The sequence below is a fragment of the Mustelus asterias genome, chromosome 22 (assembly GCF_964213995.1).
Source record: "Mustelus asterias chromosome 22, sMusAst1.hap1.1, whole genome shotgun sequence".
In the NCBI taxonomy this organism is placed as follows: Eukaryota; Metazoa; Chordata; class Chondrichthyes; order Carcharhiniformes; family Triakidae; genus Mustelus; species Mustelus asterias.
In genome coordinates this window covers 61173125-61196031 of record NC_135822.1, presented here as the reverse complement: position 1 = coordinate 61196031, position 22907 = coordinate 61173125, and the positions used below count along the sequence as shown (strand labels likewise).

Genomic DNA, 22907 nt, shown 5'->3' with positions numbered 1-22907 from the left:
TTTCCTCCGGGTGCTCCGGTTTCCTCCCATAGTCCGAAAGACACGCTGGTTTGGTGGATTGACCCGAACAGACGCCGGAGTGTGGCGACTTGGGGAATTTCACAGTAACTTCATTGCAGTATTAATGTAAGCCTTACTTGGGACTAATAAACTTTACTTTAAACTTTTCCCTTACCTTCTCAGTCAGTTGCAAAAACAGAAAATGCTGCGAAAAACTCAGCAGGCCTGGCAGCATCTGTGGAGAGAGTTAGTGTTTCAGGTCTTTCATCAGAACTCCTGCTGAGTATCTCCAGCACTTACTGTTTTTAATTCGGATTTCTCACATTTGCAGTCATTTGACTTTGTTTTTTCAGCCAGTCCTTGGACCTGGGTGCGAATGGAGATGTTTCTCGCAAGCTGGCTGAAGTGTCATTTGGGGGAAACTCCAGTCAGCTGACCTCTCTGCGACCAGAAGAGAAAATGCTGGAAAATCTCAACAGATCTGTCAAAGGGTCATCAGGACTCGAAACATTAGCTCTTTTCTCTCCTCTCAGATGCTGCCAGACCTGCTAAGATTTTCCAGCATTTTTTCCTTTGGTTTCAGATTCCAGCATCCGCAGTAATTTGCTTTTGTCCTCGCTGCTAGGTGGGAGAGATCATTTAGCTTATTGTGAGCTGCTTTTGACTGATGATGACGCCAAATGGCAGCATTTGGTGCTGTGGCAAACCTTTTATTCACTAGCCACAACATGATGGTTCTGCCACAATCTTTAGTACTGACTATTCTAAGCACAGGCTTTGATGTGGAAGCACGATCAGTTAGCAATTCTGTTCACACATATGTAGGTCGTCTTTTGTGTGCTTCTCCCTTCTGTGGCTGCCTAATCTTGGCTCCCTGGTTACAGTTATGGAATATTCCACAATGTGAACTTTTGCCCAGGCTGGTGACTGCAAACTGTTGAACTAGTTAGGGATTTCCCCCCCCCTCCCCCTCTATGAAGCTTCCCGGACTACATTTCAAAAATAAAAGCCAGGGAGGTAATCGGGCAACATGACTGGTTTTGATTTTCTTGGTTATTTTCTACATCAGGACTTTAGTGGATACCTACCCCCCACGGCCACTTGTAGTTGTGTTTATACTTGGGAGGTAAGTTTGAGGCAAAAAAACCTGGTGAGCTTAAGTTTAGTTAGTTTCCAGTGAACAATAGCCTGTTTGTTTGGGAGTGGAGCTTGAATGAAAGGTGCCTTTTTGTATTCCTTATGACCCCTGTGTGAATACTGTACTCTCCGCAGATTGACAGGCAGCAGTTCGAAGAAACCATCAGGGTACTAAACAACCTTTATGCGGAGGCCGAGAAGGTTGGGGGACAGTCCTATGTGGAGGGTTGCTTGGCATGCTTGACTGCCTACACCATTTTCTTGTGCATGGAGACCCATTATGAGAAGGTGAGTAGGTTTTCAGTGCGGCTATCAAGTTACGTCAATGGATAGGACTGCTCCAAGCCAAATACTGTACTTTTGTTGCTCCTGCAATTGGAATGGCAATAGGATAGTTGTAACCCTGAACCTTTCCCACCTAACCATCCGCAATGTTTGCAAATCATATTAAGGGTCGTTGACATTTTCAATACACAGTGTGGAGGTGGGAGAGTGAGTTTAATAATTCCAGAAATTGGAATCCAGTTCTTTGATTTGTTGGTAAGATTGTTACACATATAACTGCTCTGGCAGCATGCAATTTAATTTCTGTTGATATATTCATCAAAATGTTCTAAAATTAGGCCAACCCATGTGTTCGTCAAGTCTGTTGGCCATATGGCATTGGTTGTGCAGGGTGTAGGGTCAGATTATAAATTATTGATCATGGCCAGACTCATTGCAGCAGTATTTGTTTCTGGAAATGTTATGTTAAAAATGTTACAATGATGTCTGTGGTTTCTTTGAGTAAGCAGTGAGTCAGAGCACAGTGTGAAACCTGATCTAAGAACACAAGAACTAGGAGCAGGAGTAGGCCAGCTGGCCCCTTGAGCCTGCTCCGCCATTCAATAAGATCATGGCTGATCTTTTCGTGGACTCAGCTCCACTTACCCGCCCGCTCACCATAACCCTTAATTCCTTTACTGTTCAAAAATCTTTCCATCTTTGCCTTTAAAAACATTCAACGAGGTGGCCTCAACTGCTTCTCTGGGCAGGGAATTCCACAGATTCTCAACCCTTTGGGTGAAGTTCTTCCTCGATTTAGTCCTAAATCTGCTCCCCTTTATTTTGAAGCCATGCCCCCAAGTTCTAGTTTCATCTGCCACTGGAAACAACCCCCCTGGATCTACCTTATCTATTCACTTCATAATCTTTTATGTTTCTATAAGCCCCCCCCCCCCGCCTCATTCTTCTGAATTCCAATGAATATAGTCCCAGTCTACTCAGTCTCTCCTCAAAAGCCAACCCTCTCAACTCCAATCTATCAGGTTTGTTTTCTCCAAAACTGAGTGGCTTTCTTGCAGGTTGTTCTGTAATATTGCTCATTCATATCCTTCATAAAATTGGACCACTGGAAACTCAGCTCCATTTTGTTGTGAAAATAAAACTGAAAAGACTTGAAATATGAATGTGTTGATAAGCAAGAGGCGAAAAAAGCAGCTTGTGTTTGCGGGTGGAGGAGAGCTATCAGCCAATCTCGCCTCTGCAGATTCTGACTAACCTGCTGAATATTTTCTCATTTTGTACCACATTGGGATGGCACAGTGGTTAGCACTGCTACCTCACAGCGCCAGGGACCCAGGTTCAATTCCCGGCTCGGGTAACTGTCTGAGCGGAGTCCACAGGTTCTCCCCGTATCTGCATGGGTTTCCTCCAGGTGCGCTGGTTTTATTCCACAGACTGAAAGACGTGCTGGTTAAGTGCATTGACCATGCCAAATTCTCCCTCTGTGTGCCCGAACAGACACCAGAGTGTGGCAACTAGGGGATTTTCACAGTAACTTCATTGCAGTGTTAATGTAAGCCTACTTGTGACACTAATGAATAAACTTATTTTCAGCATTTGTGTTTTCTGCCACTTCTCGTTTGCAGAGCCTTGTGGTGGCATACTCTGCGTTGTTAGTGCAGTATTCTGCAATGTTAACTTTGTCTTGTGTAGACATTAATATAGGGTGGGTGGGCAACATGTTCCCAAACTTCTGTCCCTGCTTCTGTGCAAAGCCTGTGGTCCATGACCTGAATGAAGTCATTTCACATTGCTGTTCTCAAGTAGGCAAAGAAGAAAAGAATCAGTCATTTTTTTTAAGCTGTGAAAATTGTTTCACATACTGGCTGCCTTGCTGCTCATCTCCTGCCTATAATGTAAGTTTTGGATGGCTCCCAGACATCGTTTTCTTTTCTCGGGAGAATGTTACATTAGTCACTTGAAGCCTTTCTGACACTTGGCCTTTATAATGGAAGCTCTTTCGAGAAAAAAAAAATTCCCTTGCTAAAAATGTGGAAATTGTCCATCGTCCACAGATTATGTGATGGAAACTTGAATTCATACTGCAGGGACTGACTGACCAGGATTAAATCTGACTGACTGTGATTGTTTTGTGACCTGAAATAGTATGCATGAGCTAATTAGGCTATGAAGACTCCCTTTTATAAACAGGTATGAGAGTACTGGCCACATAATCTACCCGGTGAAAATATCTGCCACAAATTATTGATTTTGAAAAATGATCTGGCTTCTACCATTTCAGTTTTGGCCTGTCGTTGATATGGAGAATAGCGGGGTTGAAGTCACTCGAGACTGCAATTTGGCTGCCTCTCTGTCATTCATTGCCAGAGTAACCTACAGCAGCATTGACGAGTAGATAATACGCATTACATGCTGGCAGAGGCATGCTTCGTCCTTGCATTTAAAGAAACCTCCTTCTGCACCCCTCACATTCGCAAACAAACCCCCCACCATCTGTAAGAATAGATGCAGGTGATGAGTTGTGGAGCCCATTGTATTTTGTGCTTGAAGAGCAAACTGGACCACTGAAGAAAATACAACTTTTTTAAAGCAAATGACTGGACAAGAATGTGTCCTGGATTTAAATTCAGTCTTTTACTTTCTCCCACTCTCCTCTATTCCACTTCCCTGAACATGATACTCTTCTGTGGTGGAGAGAATGGGCCAATAACCTGATCACAGCTCTTTATTTCTCCTGATTCCGAAGAATGCGAGATCTGATTTTGATTTATTATTGTCACATATATTGGGATACAGTGAAAAATATTGTTTCATACATAGAAACTAGAAGCAGGAGTAGGCCATTCGGCCCTTTGAGCCTGTTCCACCATTCATTTTGATCAAGGCTGATCATTGAATTCAATACCCTCATCCTGCCTCCTTCCCCCCCCCCCCCCCCCCCCTCCCCCCAATCCCTTGATCACTTTCGTCCCAAAAGCTGTATCTAATTTATTCTTGAAATCACTTAACATTTTGGCCTCAACTGCTTTCTGTGGTAGTGAATTCTACAGACTCTCCACTCTCTGGGTAAAGAAATTTCTCCTCATCTCAGTCCTAAAAGGTTTACCCCTTTATCTTCAAACTATGACCCCTAGTTCTGGACGCTCCCACCATCAGGAACATTCTTTCTGAATCTACCCTGTCTAACCCTGTTAGAATTTTGTAAGTTTCTATGAGATCCCCTCTCACTTTTCTAAACTCCAATGAATATAATCCTAATCGACTTGGTCTCTCTTTATAGGACAAACCTGTCATACAGACAAGACATACTGTTCATAGAGTACATAGGGGAGAAGGAAGGAGAGGGTGTAGAATATAGTGTTACAGTCATAGCTTGGGTGCAGAGAAAAATCAGCTTAATATATGGTAGGTTCATTCAGAAATCTGTTGGCAGCAGGCTGTTCTTGAGTTGGTTGGTACTTGACCTCAGACTTTTGTATCTAGCATACCTCTTCTGATATTCATCTTAAACCCACAACATGCTCACTACCACTAAAAAGTGTAGGTGGTTGCAAAATTATGCACTGGCAGTCTTCTGTAGTAAGTGATATTTAAACAGATCCACATCAAATTGATTTTTAAAATTTATTTCCTGTGTTATTGAAGCTTTTTATTTTTGGCTACAGGTGTTGAAAAAGATCGCCAAATATATCCAGGAACAGAATGAGAAGATGTACGCACCGCGAGGCCTCATCATAGTCGATCCAATTGAAAGAGGATTGAGAGTTGTATCCTTTTCTGATTTTTACTGTTCCACACCTGCTGTTTCGTAATCCATCTACTCGCCTATTCTGAATATTAATCTTTCTTACATAGCTATATTATAAGGAGGCTTCCTAATGTTATGATGGTGTACTCAGCATGTTTTAAGTACAAAACTATTGCATTTCCTATCCTGATTTAAACTTTGACAAAAGCACTCCCTCTTTTACATGCAATTGACAAGGTTTAAGTTTATTTTAAAAAATAATCTCTAGAATTAGGGGCGGCATGATGGCGCAGTGGTTAGCACTGCTGCCTCGCAGTGGTTAGCACTGCTGCCTCGCAGTGCCAGGGACCTTGGGTGACTGTGTGGAGTGTGCACATTCTTCCCATGTCTGCGTGGGTTTCCTCCGGGTTCTCTGGTTTCCTCCCACAGTCCAACAATGTGCAAGTTGGGTGGATTGGCCATGCCAAATTTCCCCTTAGTGTCGAAAGATGTGTCGGTTAGGGGAATTAGCCCTGGTAAATGTGTGGGGTTATGGAGGCAGGTGTGGCTGAGTCTGGGTAAGATGTTCATTTGGGGAGTTGGTGCAGACTTGAAAGGCCGGATGACCTCCTTCTACACTATGGATCCAATGATTCTATGAATCTCCTGAAATAATGCAAGGAGCCTCTGTTTTTGGAGCGGGAAACTAGATTTGAGACGTTACTCACATTCTGGCCATCCAATATACACTTATCTGCTGCTCTTTTACCCAACCTCGTACATCACCCGTTTCATTAGCTGCAGAGGACAGTTAGGCAGCCTCCTGCTGGACCCACCGCATTGTCACTTCCTCTTAGTGAGCTGTTTCCCCCTGGCATAGGTGGACCTAAAACAAGGGATCTTTGTCTTAGGGTAAGAGTTTGAATTTTGGGTTGAGATAAGGAGAAATTTCTTCATGCGGAGGGTTGAGAAATTTTGGAATTCTCTACCACAGAGCTCTGAGTATTTCCAAGACTGAGGTTGGTAGATTTGTGGGCACTGATGGGTTAGAGTGGGAAAGGTAGAAGTTTAGTTAGAATCTTATTGAATGGTGGAGCAGATTTGAGGAGTCGCATTGCCTCCACCATTTTTTTTAAGGTGCTTTCTTCTTTCCCTGTCCTGGACCTCCTGTGCCTATTAACTGCAGTTTAAAGGTTTTGGAGAATTCTTAATTAACTCTCAATGCATCCTTTGTGTAAAGTGATATAAAAGTGACTGCAGTGCCTTTCATGTGTTAAACATAATGAGGTGCTTTGCAAGGTATCTGAGGACAATGAGCAGGAAATGAGTAAAGTTAATTTGCACCGTTGTCGATAACAGCTCAAGTAGAAGATCATGAGATTTGTTAATGTGCAGATGAAAGTTGCAATGTAAACAGGATTCTCAAGTGCCGGGTTGTGGCAGCTGAATGTCCTGCCAGCAATAATTAAAACAGAAATAAGGAATAGTTGAATGTAAGTAGCGTCCAAATCAAACAAGACATGGGCGGCACAGTGGTTAGCACTGCTGCCTCGCAGCTCCGAGGACCTGGGTTTGATTCCTGGCTTGGGTCATTGTCTGTGTGGTGTTCGCACATTCTCCCCGTGTCTGTGTGGGTTTCCTCCAGGTGCTCCAGTTTCCTCCCTCAGTCCAAAAATGTGCGGGTTAGGTTGATTGGCCATGCTAAATTGCCCCTTAGTGTCCTGGGATGCGTACCTCAGAAGGATTAGTGGGATAAATATATGGGGTCATGGGGATAGGGCCTGGTTGGGATAGTTGTCGGTGCAGACTCGATGGGCTGAATGGCCGCCTCCTGCACTGTAGGGATTCTACGATCCGAACTAATATGGAAATGTTTGGGGGTGTAGATGGCAGGCACAAAGTCATGAAAATAAAACGAGGCTTTTTGAGCAAGTGGCTGGATAGAGAGCGGGCAGTGAATTTGAGAAGAATTATGGTGTATGGCGAAGGGTTCAAGAGGTTTGTGAGGATGAGTTCGGTGTATGGGACTTAAATACAGATTAGGATAGCACCTGCATTCTTGATGAGTTTGGGAGACTGGGTATAGGGGGATGTGGGCCAAACGTGGGCAATTGGGACTAGCTTAGTGGTTAAATAAAAAGGCGGCATGGACAAGTTGGTCCGAAGGCCTGTTTCCATGCTGTAAACCTCTGACCCTATGACTGCTGATTAGGATGTTGAAAATATCAAGCCTTTCTTTGAGATAGGATTGCAGTAGGATGAGGTTAAGTTTGGCCATTGCAGGCATCATCCTTGATTTATATTTGCTTTCAGTCATTGTATCTGCTCAAATCTCTGGTGTTGATCTGTTCTGTTTGTATTATCCTTTTACCTACTTTCAAGAAAATACTTCGGAGTTTGCTTTATTTTTACTCAGTAAGCTCACCTTGCAGAAAACTCTTCGTCTAGATATCAAGCAAGAATGTGCAGCTCTGAAAAGAGGCTGCTTCATCTAGTATTCGGGAAGTTCATTGAAGTGACAAGGCACTGCTGTAAAAACTTTGGCATCTACTGAAGGAATTATATGTGAAACTTTCAGGCTGCTCCATTTTCTCGAAGTCCTGTGTAACGTTAATTGGAGAATCAAAAGTAGATTACTTCCCTGGCAGCCTTTTAAATAATAAAGTATCAAATTCCTTTCAATATGCCTGAACATAATGACCCATTTATAAGCTCAAACTCTGTCCGAGGCCACCTGCTTGACTGGCGAGTAATCTTGCTTTGACAAGTGGTCAGAAAATGCTGTCTGAGCTCTCGGTTGGTTTGGTCACTGGAGTGGTGAAATTCCTTCTGGTCAATTGGGTGGAAAAAAAGATCCGCCTTGGTTTTTAAAAAAAAAGTGCAATATTTACACTGAATTTATTTTTACTTAATGTAATGACAGGTGGAATTTATCCAATTGTGTGGTGTTGCAAGTATTGGCTCCCTGTTGGGGTTCAACCCTAGGTGGCATTGGGAGTTGCATAGAAAATCAAAGGCCATTCGACCCTATGAGCCTGCTCCGCCATTCATTTTGATCATGGCTGATCATCGAATTCAATATCCTGATTCCCCCCCCCCCCCCCCCTTCCCTTACATAACCCTTGATCCCTTTCGCCCCAAAAGCTATATCTAATTTCTTCTTGAAATCGGGCAACATTTTGGCCTCAGTTACTTTCTTTGATAGTGAACTCCACACATTCACCACTCTCTGGGTGAAGAAATTTCTCCTCACCTCAGTCCTAAAAGGTTTACCCCTTATCCTCAAACTATGACTCCCCCGCCATTGGGAACATTGTTTCTGAATCTACCCTGTCTCACCCCGTTAGATTTTTATAAGTTTCTATGAGCTCCCCTCTCTCTCTTCTAAACTCAGATGAATACAGTCCTAACCGACTTAGTTTCTCCTCATATGACGGACCTGCCATTCCAGGAATCAGCCTGGTAAACCTTCGCTGCACTCCCAATTATCATTCTACGGTGCCCTGCTTTTATAAGTTAATTCCAAAGCACAGTTGACTGTAGTGACTCCACTTATCAGAATGTAAGCCTACATCTACATGACAGGCTTTCAAATCCATCTTTCGACATAGTCATGTGATAATTTAATGTCAAAGATCTCAGCTGGTCTCCTGTATTTGATGATATCAACAAGTAGTCATTGTTGATTAAAATGGAAGTTTTGTGGTAAACTCCCCCATGGTGCTTGATTTGCCATGGATATGTATTGCTTCTCTAAAGGAGCTGTCAGCATTGTTGACGGTTGCTCATTGAAAGAGTAGCCACTCGTGATGTTTCACGGATGGTGGTGCATCCTTGGATCCCTGGCTATCTGGGCTCTTGGACTGTGTATAGATTACGATATTGTACAGTGACAGGATGGCCTTTAAATGATGTGGAAGAAGTTAAGACCCTCCCCACTCGCCCATGATTTGGGAATAGTTGTGCAATCGCTCACCACAAATTTAAATATATTTTTAAAAATGCTGCTAAAACATCTACCACTCCAGTGAAGACAGTAAAACAATTGTATAGTTCGGTTCTTTTTGATGATCAAGATTAAAACGTCATTCTGCCTCAGGTGCATTGTGCCATTCACGTCACTTAGTATCAAGAACAAGCAACAGGATGAAAATACTCATCTTTTGTGATTTAAAAAAAAAAAATTACTGTTGAGTTCTTGGGGGACCAGCAGTGTGACTTCTGCCCTTTGAAAAAAAATTATAACCCTTGCACTTATTAACATCCTGAAGTTACTTAATCTGAGAATATTACAGCAAATAAGCTTTTTTAAAAAATTCTTTAGTTGGAAAGTATTTGCTTTTTGTATTTGCACAAGCAAATCAGAAATTGGAGGGAAATTAGGGGAGACCAATGGAATGATTGAAGAAATGTTTTATGTTTTCAAGTGGGAGTACGGTGATGGCAGCAGACAGCAAACTACAGCACATTCGATGGGCTGAATGGCCTATTCTGCATCTATATCTTATGGGAAAGAGCTCCAGGGTTCAGGGTCAGGATGGCCGATGGCTCTACTGACTGACTCCTTGAGCTGCAAGTTCTTTTGCGCACTAAAACTTCCCCGTTGCTTTTTAGAAAAAAATCTTGGTACATCACACTCTGCCTTCTTTCTCAGCACCCCGCTCTCCTCCCCACTTCAACCAACTTCCTTTTCTGAAGATAGTGACTTAAGCTCTGGTACTTCTCGGCATCGACCCAGCAGGGCTTCTGCCAAGTAACCATTTTCATTTTGTCATGTGTGCATCAGCTTTGCACGTTTCCAAATGCAGGCATAGAAATGGAGCAGTGGAAGGCATTGCTGCCAAGCCTGATCCTGTCTTCAGAATGTCCGTGTGCATTCACTTGGAATCTCATCTCCCTGTTGTTGTGAAGCCTCTATTACGATCGGCCATCTAAATGGCTTGTTGGATCTTTCCAAATCTCCCTCGTTCAGGAATGTGCGAATCGTGCAATGCGCTTACCCCCTGAGAATACAGATTAATTGTTTTAATAAATGGCAGATTTTTGCAAATGGTTTCAAATGTTGCCAGTGGAATTGACTTGCCGCATTTAGTATGGTTAGTTACCTCTGCAACCCCTGCTGATCTTGGCGCGATATTCCAATTACTTGTGGCAATGTGCCTGCAACTACAGGGATCTTAATTTTAATTTTCTTGGACCATGAATTCGGCATGGTTGGGGAAGTGACTGAAGCAATTGGATCATCTTGTGGTTCAGATTCACATGACTGACTTGTGCTGTTGGAAAGTGAAAGGGTGTTGTGTTTGCGTGTGTGTCACACAGATGTTCACACGGACTGATTGATGCTTGGGACACATTCAACACATTGTACTTATTTAATATTTGACTAAAATACCACAGCAATTTCATGGTTTCTTTCACGTAGTGTGTTTTGAGTTATGGGCGTGTATGGCAAGCAGTACAAGAGGAATATGAGGAGACCAGCAGAAAAGCTGCGTAATTGGAAAGAAGAACACAGTAGACTGATTTTTATTGATGATGGCAATTGGTGTACTCCATATAAAAAGGGGAGAATTCTGCACCCCAGGTATCCAGTTTCCAACTTTCCTTGAATCATAACAGCTGTTGGAGATCATGCAAAAAGTACAGCTCCTTCCGATTGACTTTCTGAACCTGAAACGTTTGTTTCTCCCTCCACAGTTATTTGTTTGTTTAACTACAATTATTTTAATGGAAAAGAACTGGTTTAAAGGCAAAGACTAGTGATTTACTGGAAATCACCTGATAGAGGATCTTTAAGTTTTGAACCTGTTTTGAATTTCGATTTGGGGAAGAAGCTGAGAAGGAAGGCTGCCTTAACTCGCTTTCTCGCTGCCTTGTCCAAAATCCTGTATGTGGTTATAAAACTGCAGCCAGACAATCCTCATCTGAATATTCCTTTGCTTCTCCACTGCTTCATTTCTATGTCTGTATTTGGAAACCTGCAAAGCTGAGACAAGAAGAATTGGTTCAGCTCTGTTGGTGAAAATCTCCACAAATCTACTGGGACCAGCCCCAGATCTACAGCATCAAAACCCTGTGCACCTTATCCTTTATTTTATAATGGCTATCCTCCAAAGCCCATCTCTTCAGAGACCCAGTCTGTTTGTCCTTTGTGTGTGTGCATGTTGTGTCTGCTAGTGTATTTTTTTTAAAGGATAAATAGTTACACTTCCCGAGTACAACTGTGTGTTAGCTAATTCTTGCAACTTATGAAAAAAAATAGTTTTTTATAGTTATTAAATTATTCTATTTATGGAAAGAAACCTAGTTTAAAGTTTCTTTTATTCAATCATGAAGAAAAATAATTGGCGATTTTGGTGAGTGAATTAAACTTTTAAACTCAGGGTGCAATCTGTAGAGTAGTGGGACTAGATAAACTGTGCACACCGCTCACACAACTCTATATATCCCATTATTTACAAATGACTTCGGAGGAAATTCTAGTAATTCAGAGGTGCTTTCAAAACTACATTTGTTTCCTTAACTCTGGCTGCTGCAGATTGAGATCTCCATTTATGAAGATAGAAGTTTCAATAGTGCAAGATGAAGTTTGGAAAAACTAAGGTATGAACTTAGAGGATTGGCCACAGCTCTGTCTTAGGCAGCGACACAAAGTGAAGCTCTTATTCACTGAAGATCTTAATGTGCCATCACCTTTGAATGGCAGATTGGTGTTGGCAATGTGAAGTATGGAGTGATTCTGCAGCAGGATTCCCCTGTGGAGTGAATCAAAAGGGCTTCACTTGTTTTGATTCTGGTGGTTTAACATTGTCCTGGTTGGTATCTGGCAGCTGTGAAATAACCTCAGGAATCTGCAGTGTACAATTGTGCAAAAACAAACTCCCTCCCCCCTGCTGAAGAAATGTTTTGTGTCTCGAATTAATAGGTGGTTTGACATCACTGTAGATCTACAGTGAAATCTCTTCACAAGTTGCCGAATTGGCGACAAACCTTTTTGCAAAACTGATTTCACATCATTCAGTTTTTAATGAGGGCTTTGTTTAAGGCTTGCGTGAATCTGAAATTGACCCCAGTATGAAGTTTGTATGACGAGAGATTTTAGATGTTTGCACCCAGAGCATGTTTATGTCCATTGCCCTGTTTGGGCCAGGTAGGCAGTATTTACATTGTTTCTCTAACTTGGGTTTTAAATGGGCTCAAAGCCAATAATGTTTGGCTATCCTTGTTATGGGGGATTTTAACTTGACTAATATTGACTGGAATTGTTATAGCTCTAGCTCGTTAGAGGGGTCAGTTTTTGTTCAAAGCGTGCAGGAAGGTTTTTTGACTCAGTATGTAGACAGGCCAACTAGAGGTGAGGCTATATTGGATCTGGTGCTGGGAAATGAGCCAGACCAGGTGCTAGACTTGGAAGTTGGTGTGCATTTTGGTGATAGTGACCACAATTCGGTTACGTTCACCTTAGTGATGGAAAGGGATAGGCATGAACCTCGGGCCAGTGGTTTTAGCTGGGGGAAGGGTAATTATGAGGCTATTAGGAGAGAATTAGGAAACATAGGTTGGACTAGGAGATTACAGGGACTGGGAACGTCCGACATGTGGAGTTTTTTCAAGGAGCAGCTACTGCGAGTCTGTGATAGGTATGTCCCTGTCAGGCAAGGAGGAATTGGTAGGGCTAGGGAACCGTGGTGCACCAAAAAAGTTTCTTTGTTGGTTAAAAAGAAAAAGGAGGCTTATGTTCGGATGAGACGTGAGCACTCGGGTAGTGCACTAGAAAGCTTTAGATTGGCTAAGAGGGAGTTGAAGAGCGAGCTTAGAAGGGCTAAAAGGGGACATGAGAAGACTTTGGCGGATAGGGTTAAAGAGAATCCTAAGGCGTTCTATAGGTATGTCAAGAACAGAAGGTTGGTTAGGGCAAGTTTAGGGCCAGTTATAGATGGCAGAGGGAAGTTATGTGTGGAACCGGAGGAGATTGGTGAAGCATTGAACCAATATTTCTCTTCGGTGTTCACGCAAGGGGACATGAATATAGCTGAGGAGGACACTGGGTTGCAGGGGAGTAGAATAGACAGTATTACAGTTGATAAGGAGGATGTGCAGGATATTCTGGAGGGTCTGAAAATAGATAAATCCCCTGGTCCGGATGGGATTTATCCAAGGATTCTCTGGGAGGCAAGAGAAGTGATTGCAGAGCCTCTGGCTCTGATCTTCAGGTCGTCGTTGGCCTCTGGTATAGTACCAGAAGATTGGAGGTTAGCGAATGTTGTCCCATTGTTTAAGAAGGGGAACAGAGACTTCCCCGGGAATTATAGACCGGTGAGTCTCACTTCTGTTGTCGGCAAGATGTTGGAAAAAATTATAAGGGATAGGATTTATAGTTATTTGGAGAGTAATGAATTGATAGGTGATAGTCAGCATGGTTTTGTGGCAGGTAGGTCGTGCCTTACTAACCTTATTGAGTTTTTTGAGAAAGTGACCAAGGAGGTGGATGGGGGCAAGGCAGTGGACGTGGTATATATGGATTTTAGTAAGGCGTTTGATAAGGTTCACCATGGTAGGCTTCTGCAGAAAATGCAGATGTATGGGATTGGGGGTGATCTAGGAAATTGGATCAGGAATTGGCTAGCGGATAGGAAACAGAGGGTGGTGGTTGATAGTAAATATTCATCATGGAGTGCGGTTACAAGTGGTGTACCTCAGGGATCTGTTTTGGGGCCACTGCTGTTTGTAATATTTATTAACGATCTGGATGAGGGTATAGTTGGGTGGATTAGCAAATTTGCTGATGACACCAAAGTCGGTGGTGTGGTAGACAGTGAGGAAGGGTGTCGTAGTTTGCAGGAAGACTTAGACAGGTTGCAAAGTTGGGCCGAGAGGTGGCGGATGGAGTTTAATGCGGAGAAGTGTGAGGTAATTCACTTTGGTAGGAATAACAGATGTGTTGAGTATAGGGCTAACGGGAGGATTTTGAATAGTGTGGAGGAGCAGAGGGATCTAGGTGTATGTGTGCATAGATCCCTGAAAGTTGGGAATCAAGTAGATAAGGTTGTTAAGAAGGCATATGGTGTCTTGGCGTTTATTGGTAGGGGGATTGAATTTAGGAGTCGTAGCGTTATGTTGCAACTGTACACAACTCTGGTGCGGCCGCACTTGGAGTACTGTGTGCAGTTCTGGTCCCCACATTACAGGAAGGATGTGGAGGCTTTGGAGAGGGTGCAGAGGAGGTTTACCAGGATGTTGCCTGGTATGGAGGGGAGATCCTATGAGGAGAGGCTGAGGGATTTGGGATTGTTTTCGCTGGAAAGGCGGCGGCTAAGAGGGGATCTTATTGAAACATATAAGATGATTAGAGGTTTAGATAGGGTGGATAGTGATAGCCTTTTTCCTCTGATGGAGAAATCCAGCACGAGGGGGCATGGCTTTAAATTGAGGGGGGGTAGTTATAGAACCGATGTCAGGGGTAGGTTCTTTACCCAGAGGGTGGTGAGGGATTGGAATGCCCTGCCAGCATCAGTTGTAAATGCGCCTAGTTTGGGGGCGTTTAAGAGATCCGTAGATAGGTTCATGGACGAAAAGAAATTGGTTTAGGTTGGAGGGTCACAGTTTTTTTTTTTAACTGGTCGGTGCAACATCGTGGGCCGAAGGGCCTGTTCTGCGCTGTAATGTTCTATGTTCTATGTTCTATCCTCGTTTATTTTTTCATTTTTTGCTCACTCTGTTTCTGCTTTCCTCTTCCCAGTAGTGGTATTGTCATTGGGATGGTGACCCAGAGCAATGCTCTTGGGACCCGGGTTTGAATCCCACCATGGCAGATGGTGAAATTTAAATTCCATTTTTTAAAAAAATCTGGAATTAAAAGTCTGATGACCATGAAACCATTGTGGCTCATTTTAAAAACCCATCTGCTTCACTAATAACCTCCTAGGGAAGAACATTTGTCATTCTGCATATGATTCCAGACCCACAGCAATGTGGTTGACTCTGAAATGGCCCTATAGCAAACCACTTAGTTCAAGGGTAATTAGCGATGGGCAACACACACTGGCCCATCCAACAATGCCCACATCCCATGAACAAATAAGTTTTTTAAAAAAAAACAAAATCCTGCTACATCTCCTGACATTTTCCCTTTCTCAGCTTGTGATTTCACTTGTCTTGGGATCTTTCCCTGCCAGAGGGACTCGCTCTCCTCTGCTGGGATTGAGTGAGGGTCAGTGAGGGCTCCAGGTTGAGGATAAAGCTCTGAAGGTTTGTACTCGCCGTTCCCAGTAGGAGCTCCGAAGAGGGACAGAGAGAATATATGAGGACTAAAAACAATGCTTTTGTTGAGATCCATCAGATGTGCTTTTGGCCTTCTGTTAACACATGGACAGGAAGTACAATTTAGAAGTGATTAGAACACCTGCAGAACATTAATTTGTTTGCGTGCCACTTGTGGATTTTGTTTTACTTACAGCTGGATCTACAATATTTGGTTGTAATATGTTGCACTAATTCCACCCAGTCTGTTTTCTTGATGATTATGGTTGCTGACTTGGATTTTTAAAAAAAAAAACCAAATCTCACTAATGTTTTATTTGTTTGATTTAGAATTAAAATCACATGAACTTTCCCTGCTTTAACAAGTGCCAATTTATCCTTGAGTTCAAAGCATTTTTGTTTTGTTGCACCATGAAGTTGCCATGCCTGATGACTTTATTTTCAAAATGCTGTCTTTTAACAAACGTTTCCCGAGCATTACCGTATAAACTTGTGTCTCAGAAATCCTGCGTTACATTTCGGACTGTGTATGTGCAGTTTTGCTTTGTAGCTTCACTTCGCAGGATGATCACAGGCAAGGAATGCCCTTCCTTTCACCTTACTTTAGCCCATTCATTCTGAGAAATCTTTCTGGTTCTCAACTTGAGTCCACGGTTTTCTTTAAAAGTTTATTAGTGTCACAAGCTTCAGGAGGCGGCATGGTGGCTCAGTGGTTAGCACTGCTGCCTTTCAGCGCCAGGGGCCTGGGTTCAATTCCAGCCTCGGGTCACTGTCTGTGTATTCTCCCCATGTCTGCATGGGTTTCCTCCGGGTGCTCTGGTTTCCTCCCACAGTCCAAAGATGTGCAGGTTAGGTTGATTGGCCCTTGATTGCTAAATTGCCCCTTAGTGTTAGGGGGACTAGTAGGGTAAATAGATAGGGTTATGAGGATAGGGCCGAGGTGGGATTGTTGTCATTGCAGACTCGATGGGCCAAATGAACCCGTTCTGCACTGCAGGGATGCTATGATATGGATGAGAGAGCCCAGTGGGCCACAGACCTGATGAAGCAGGTTGAATAATGTGGTGAGTGTAGGAACATGGCTGGATTGTACAAAAGAAGTTGGGATTTTCTATCTGGCAGTGGTGACCTTGGGAGAAACCATTTTCAGAATCATAGAATTCCTACAGTGCAAAAGGAGGCCATCGAGTTTGTACCATCACAATGACACCCAGGCCCTATCCTCTCAACCCCACACTTTTACCCCGCTAATCTCTCCCTAACCTACATATCCCAGGGCAGGAAGGGGCAATTGAGCATGGCCAATCAACCTAACCCGCACATTCTTTGACTGTGGGAGGAAATCGGAGCACCCGGAGGAAACCCACGCAGACAACGGGGAGAATGTGCAAACTCCACACAGACAGTGACCCAAGCTGTGAATCGAACCCAGGTCCTGGAGCTGTGAGGCAGCCGTGCTAACCATTGTGCCACCGTGCCGCCCTGGTTTTAATAAAATATTTTAAAAATACAGGTAGATCGTAACTGACCCCCCTGTCACCCCCACCGCGATTGGAATTGATGCATATTAACAAGGCAAGAATTGAGGTAGCCTTACCTTGCTGGTCTGGATGAATGTGGTGCCTACAATTGAGTGGTGGAGAAGTGGTAAATTTACTGCCACGGACGCCTCTTGCTTTCAGTACTAAAGATGATTTGATGTGGAGCTGGATTATATTGTGATTGACAAATGTTCATTTATTTCTTTTACTTTGTTTACCAGTGGGACCAAGGCTGCAAAGGATACAGGCCACTTCTGCTGGGTATCAATTCTGCACCGAACACGTACCCTACCTCGTCTCTGGACTATCATTCCACAAACTCTTGAGGACCTTGGTGCCACTTTTTAAACATTGGATGTTTTGCAATCGACTGTATCCTCAAATGATGTACACTATATGAGGGATAGGTAGGGGGAAGCAAATAACTATTGTGATCAAATTGTAATTTTTCTGAATAGTTTTCTTTAACATCACTAGAAGACCGTAAGAAAGAGTCTAAGGAAGTGTTTGGTTGTACAGTGGTGATGCTCTCTGGTAGTGTAAGTTCATAGCTGTATGAAGCCTTGGCTAGTCATCTAACACTAATTGAAGATGTTTTTCTTTCCCAGTGCGCTGGGACAAGTTGAGTGTGCCAGTGCAACACAATTAACCCTAAGAGTACTGGAGGTTTTTGACACCTCAGTCAAAGGTTTTAATGATTTTTTTTTAATTCCAAGAAGGCTGCATCAAGTTGGCTTGGCAGGGGAGGATGCTACTATCAAAGCTAGGAGGTCCCGGGATAGCTGGCTAATCTAAGCTGAAGCAGCAGATCTAATGTCCTGACATCGAGAGGTGAGAATTAGTTTGGGCTCCTCCATCAATATCCCTGATAGAACTGGATGTAGAGATATTGGACAGGATCACGCTGTGATTGGGTATTTTAACCCATCACTAGCTGACCTTGCAGTGATCCTATGGTCAAGCATGGGTTAGAACCTGTGGAGAAGAATAATTGTGGAGTGCTGCGAATGCAGTGAGGACCCAAGAGATTGGGTCAGGTGATACAGTTGAGACAAAGGGAAACCTTGGGTGCTACAGGAGCTTTGTCACAGTGCATCGTTGAGTGAGAAATGAAGGCAGCTCAGGAGCACGCTTAAAAGCTGTGGAGACAGTGGAGCTGTTTGAGGGACATCCAAACCATGAAAATATAATCTTTGGTCACCAAACTCCGGGTGTTGGCACGGACCCCATTTGTGGTTTCTTTTTGTTCGTGACTCGGGCAGTTCAGATTTTAAGAAAAATAACATTTCTGTGAACTTTCTCAATAAAAGTTTCACTGTCGGCGTTTCTGACTGTGCAGCTGCCACACTTACCAAATGCTGCAGATACAACCACAAGGGGTAATTGCGTTACATCACTGAGATGGTAGATTAGGGATAAAGGATGAGGAAAGGATGGGTTTAGAGAGAAATAATTGCTTTACCGAAGCTTTTGCACTCGTGCGTGTGTGTATGTAATTAAAGGTTGAATGTTTGTGCAAGAAAGCTAATTCTTTTCCAGTTTTGTATATCTACATAAAAGCTTGGATTGTACTTTTACAGTGCTGAGCCAGATTTTTGAGTAGTACTATACTGGCCTCAGGTGCTACTTTTCTCTATACGTGTGAACCATAGCCCATTGACCATATACAAGCCAGAACCAGCTAGGGATATTCCATCCTCAAAAAAATGGGGTTTTGAAATCCAAGAGCTAAAACACTTGTGCACAACCCCGTAGACCCATTTTACAAGTCTTGAGAAGGAGCATTCAGTACTCTTAGTGGTTAATAACATATCAGTGCTCTGTTTAACTTCTTGGGTTTCTTCCCCCTGGGAGCTTTGTGGCGAAGCAAGATTAGCTCATTTGAAATGTTTTGCTTATTTGCGTTTTCTCTTGTAACTTGCAATGCAGAACAATATAGTTTGTGACAACTTTTAACAGCAATTTCTAGATCTGCAAAGTTTATAAAATACTTTTTTGATATAATTGATTTTTTTTTAAACAGTCCTTCGGGTTTACAAAGAAGTGACATGTGAGAAAATACTGGCTGTACTTTGTCGCAAACCAAACTGTGTTCAGTGTTGTGCAGACCGTTCTTAGCGGTTTTGCTGCTTGTTAGTGCATCTAAAGAAAAATACAAAGCCTGACCTTGATCCCCGGAAAATAATTTGAACAGAGTCCGAGACAATCGGCTGTCAATCATGTCTGACACTAAATCTAACCTTGTGTGACCTCGGGAGCACAAAAGTGAAGGGGTTTGAGTTGTGCATTGGAGTAGAACGAACAGAACATTGACCTTTCCAGTTCCACAAACCTGGGTTTCAATCCAGCTCAGACTGGCAGACTGAAGGGTGACTGTGAAGGGGAGGTGGAGGGGGCTGAGTTGGGTGCAGGAGGTAGGGATGGGGGGTGGGGGGGATGGTGTCAAGCCAGTTCCCAGTGGACACATGTCCCTCGCACAAAACTGCCTGTAATTTGACTGGCACTAATTGGGCAATCTCACTGAGAGGCCACGGGTAGGGTCAGGACAAATCAGCAGGAGATTTTTGTTTAAAAATCTGCAGAACTTTTCAATTTAACTCCACTGGTGTGTGCTGTTTCTCACATTCTCATTTATTTTCAAAAAAAAAACATGTTATATAACCTTTTTTAAAGGAACAAATGAGTCGACAATTGAGAAGTACCTTGCATTTTTCCACTCCAATCTTGTTCAATTTAACAGATTGAGGTTCTGAATTCAGTTTTGACTTTGGGTGAAGGTTTGTGCCGAGCTGGAGATAGGAATTTTCAAATGTCTGTAAGGTGATCAGTGAATGCACAGTCATAAAATGTTCTCCTCCTTGGAATAGGATATTTTTAAGACTCTGCGTTTTGCTATTTCAAAAATGATTTTAAGTTTTTGAGCAAGCAGTGTTGAAAGGGGAGAATTTGATTTGTGACACAAATCTATCTTGCTGCTGGCCCTGCGGGAATAAGGTGATGTGGGAAGTATGAATCTCCTCTTTGCTGTTAAAGTAGTGGTAATTTTGTTTGCGACAAGTGTGTCCCAAGTCTGTATCCCATGTCTTAACTGTGCATTACCTCACCCGGGAATGCTTGAAGATGTATCTGGATGCCAGAATTTCAAATTTACTCTCAAACTGCTGTCCTTTATGCCTTCCTTATCACAGAAGGAAATTCCCCTAAAAAATAAAGCAATGATTTGGCAGAACATCTGTTCTGTTACTGTTTGAGGCTGCTTATCTTGAGACGTCAATTTTTAAAGTAAGGTATTCTTCATTAATTCCATTTGAGGAAGAGTCTTGACGCTAGTTTTAAATCTTTGGTCTTGAGAGGGAAAATAAACTTCATAAGTGTAGAATCAGATGATGTGAAACTTTATTTTTTGCAGTTCCGACATGTCTGAATCTTGAAGTAAAAATTAAAAGACACACACTGATTACATGTGGACCATGAACCTTTGCAAGTTATGGTGTGGGCGTCCGTATTTATGTTTTTCTGCCTTGGGTGATGAGAGAAGACAAACTGCCCCTCATACTAAACTGTCAAAAGAATTCAGGCCACTTCCAACTCATTTCATCACTGTGGGGTGAGGTACAAGTGGCATCGTGACTTTGTGAGCGGCCTCAATGCATCTGAAGCTACACTCGAACTTCGAATAGAATATGGATGACTTCACAATTATTTTTTGATCCTGCAGTGGGCATATCCAGCTCTCGACTCAGTTCTGACTTGTGTCTTCCTAACTTTCGAGAATAGTCGCGTCAAATCCATTGACTTGGCCTTATGGAGAAAGGGGAATAAATTATTGCTTTCTGGTTGTTTTTAAGCAGTGGACTTTTAAAATCTTACTGTCTTGACCTACTTTATGGGGCACACCCCAACCCTTTTCCACCTGGAAAGAAAAAAAGTACCCTTCCTTCAATAGACCACACCACCTAGTTCATTTGCTTCAGTGCAAGTATGACCGTTCGGCATGTTGACATGGTGAGGACTTAGTTTTGAGTTATACAATCAAGCCAGGTGTGCTAGTTGCATATTTTTATATCCATTAAGTGTACCAGTTGTTGTGACTAGATTTCTGGGAGTTTTAAATGAAAACCAATGTGAAATAGGGGAGCAGATTTCTTGTGCGCAGGTGTCATTGAGGTTTTGGTGGAGGTACTGCCACGGAGGCAAGGCAAAGGACAGATGAAGCTTTGAAAAAATAAATGAACGGCAGCCTATATTTTTGAAGTACAAAACCATACCTATTTATACAATGTTGTCTGGATGACTACCAGTCCAATAAGCATTATTTGATATTTAAGCAAAATTGTGAATGACAAGCACTTGTGTCAGATCTTTTGACAGTTGTTCTGTGATTTGGGTGAAATTAGTGCAGCACCTTCTGAAACCGACCTTAACTCAAAGAACCTCATTGTTTATAATGTGTACCTGTCTCCAAGATGTTTTGATTCTATTTTATTACTGTATGCTGTTTTTAAAAACCTGTCCTTTGATACAAGTTCACTTGCTTGTTAATATATTGGTTCTTGTTTTCTATCTTTACTGATTAAAGTAAATAAAATGCTTCTACAAAAGTTCCTGAAGGTGTTTTGTAGTGGATGTCTCCCAAACAGCACTTAGTAGGTTTTGGAGGGGTTGGGGGAATTCTGAGGCACGAACAGTGGGTGGGTGGAGACCGGAGCACCCGGAGGACACCCACACAAACATGAGGAGAAAGTGCAGACTCTGCATAGACAGTGACCCAAGCCGGGAATTGAACCTGGGTCCCTGGTGTTGTGAGGCAGCAGTGCTAACCACTGTGTGATCTGCATGGCACGAAGAGAAAGACCTAGCTTTTATAGTAAGAATTGACCTTAATCCTGGTCACGGGGTAAGGAACACCTCTACCTTCGTGCTGCTTTCTGTTTCAATTTCGTACATACATGCACATTGATCAGTACCTCACCATTTACATCCTTGTTTAAATTTTACTGTAAATGGATGATGGCCTCGCAACATTGGATGGGATGTGAGAAGCCCAAACAAAATGCCTGGTGATTGATGGCCTCAAGTGTTTCATTAATTTCAACATCCAATACTCCCAAAAGCTACCAACATATTTAATCTGAAACCATATAACCAGCAAGAGTTTGTGTCAAAATTTACACAATGAAAAAAATCTTTGAGGGGGGAGTAACATCATTTCAGTTGGCAAATTTCTGCATGCCAGTTGGGGCAAGGTCCATACAGAACAGTAACGTGACAGTTATCAGTTGTGGCTTAATGAGTCTCTCACTCTCAGTAGGTATTGGGTTCTCGTCCCGCTCCAGAGACTTGGGTCAGGATTCTCCGATTCCATTCATTCCCACCCTGCTGCCAGCGAGAATGGAGAATTTGATGCCCAGCCAAAACGTCTTTCATTGCAGCGGCACCGGAAAATCCGAGAGGAGGTTTCCGGCATTAAGCGCACAATCTAGGCTACCACTCCGGCGCAGCACTGAGGCAGTGCTGCAATGTCAGAAGGACATTGGATGGGATGTTAAACTGAGATCCTGTCTGCCCCCTCGTACGTGTAAAAGATCCCATGGCCCTCTCAGAGTAGGTAAGTTTTCACCAGTGTCCTGGCCTATATTCATTCCTCAAGCACCATCATTACAACAGAAACTTGCATTTATATTGTGCATTTAATGTACTAAAATACCCCTAGGATTTTCACGGAAACATTACCAAATAAAATTTGATACAGAACCATATACTGGGCAGGTAACTTGGATGAAGAGGTAGATTCCAAGGAGAATGAGGTGGATATGGCAGAATTCTGCAACTTCAGGACTTTGCCAATTCTGGAATGGTTAAAATAGGGAATGCTCAAGAGGCCAAAATTGGGTGAGGGCTGGGGAGAATGAAGGATGGGAGGGCATGGAGGCAATTGAAGAGAATTCCAAATT

The 22907-nt window shown here is 42.8% G+C and overlaps 1 protein-coding gene across 2 annotated transcripts in view; it reads left to right on the top strand.

Annotated features, from left to right (window-relative positions):
* Positions 1–21557, top strand: part of LOC144510104 (golgin subfamily A member 7-like) — a 34815-nt gene extending 13258 nt beyond the window's left edge. For both annotated transcript variants that reach the window (XM_078239379.1, XM_078239378.1), the window contains exons 3-6: positions 1273–1425; positions 5088–5189; positions 11691–11755; positions 17175–21557. In XM_078239379.1, coding sequence (XP_078095505.1) covers positions 1273–1425; positions 5088–5189; positions 11691–11738 — 303 coding nt within the window. In that variant the 3' untranslated portion in view covers positions 11739–11755; positions 17175–21557. The remainder of the gene's footprint in view (positions 1–1272; positions 1426–5087; positions 5190–11690; positions 11756–17174) is intronic.
* Positions 21558–22907: the final 1350 nt, after the last annotated feature.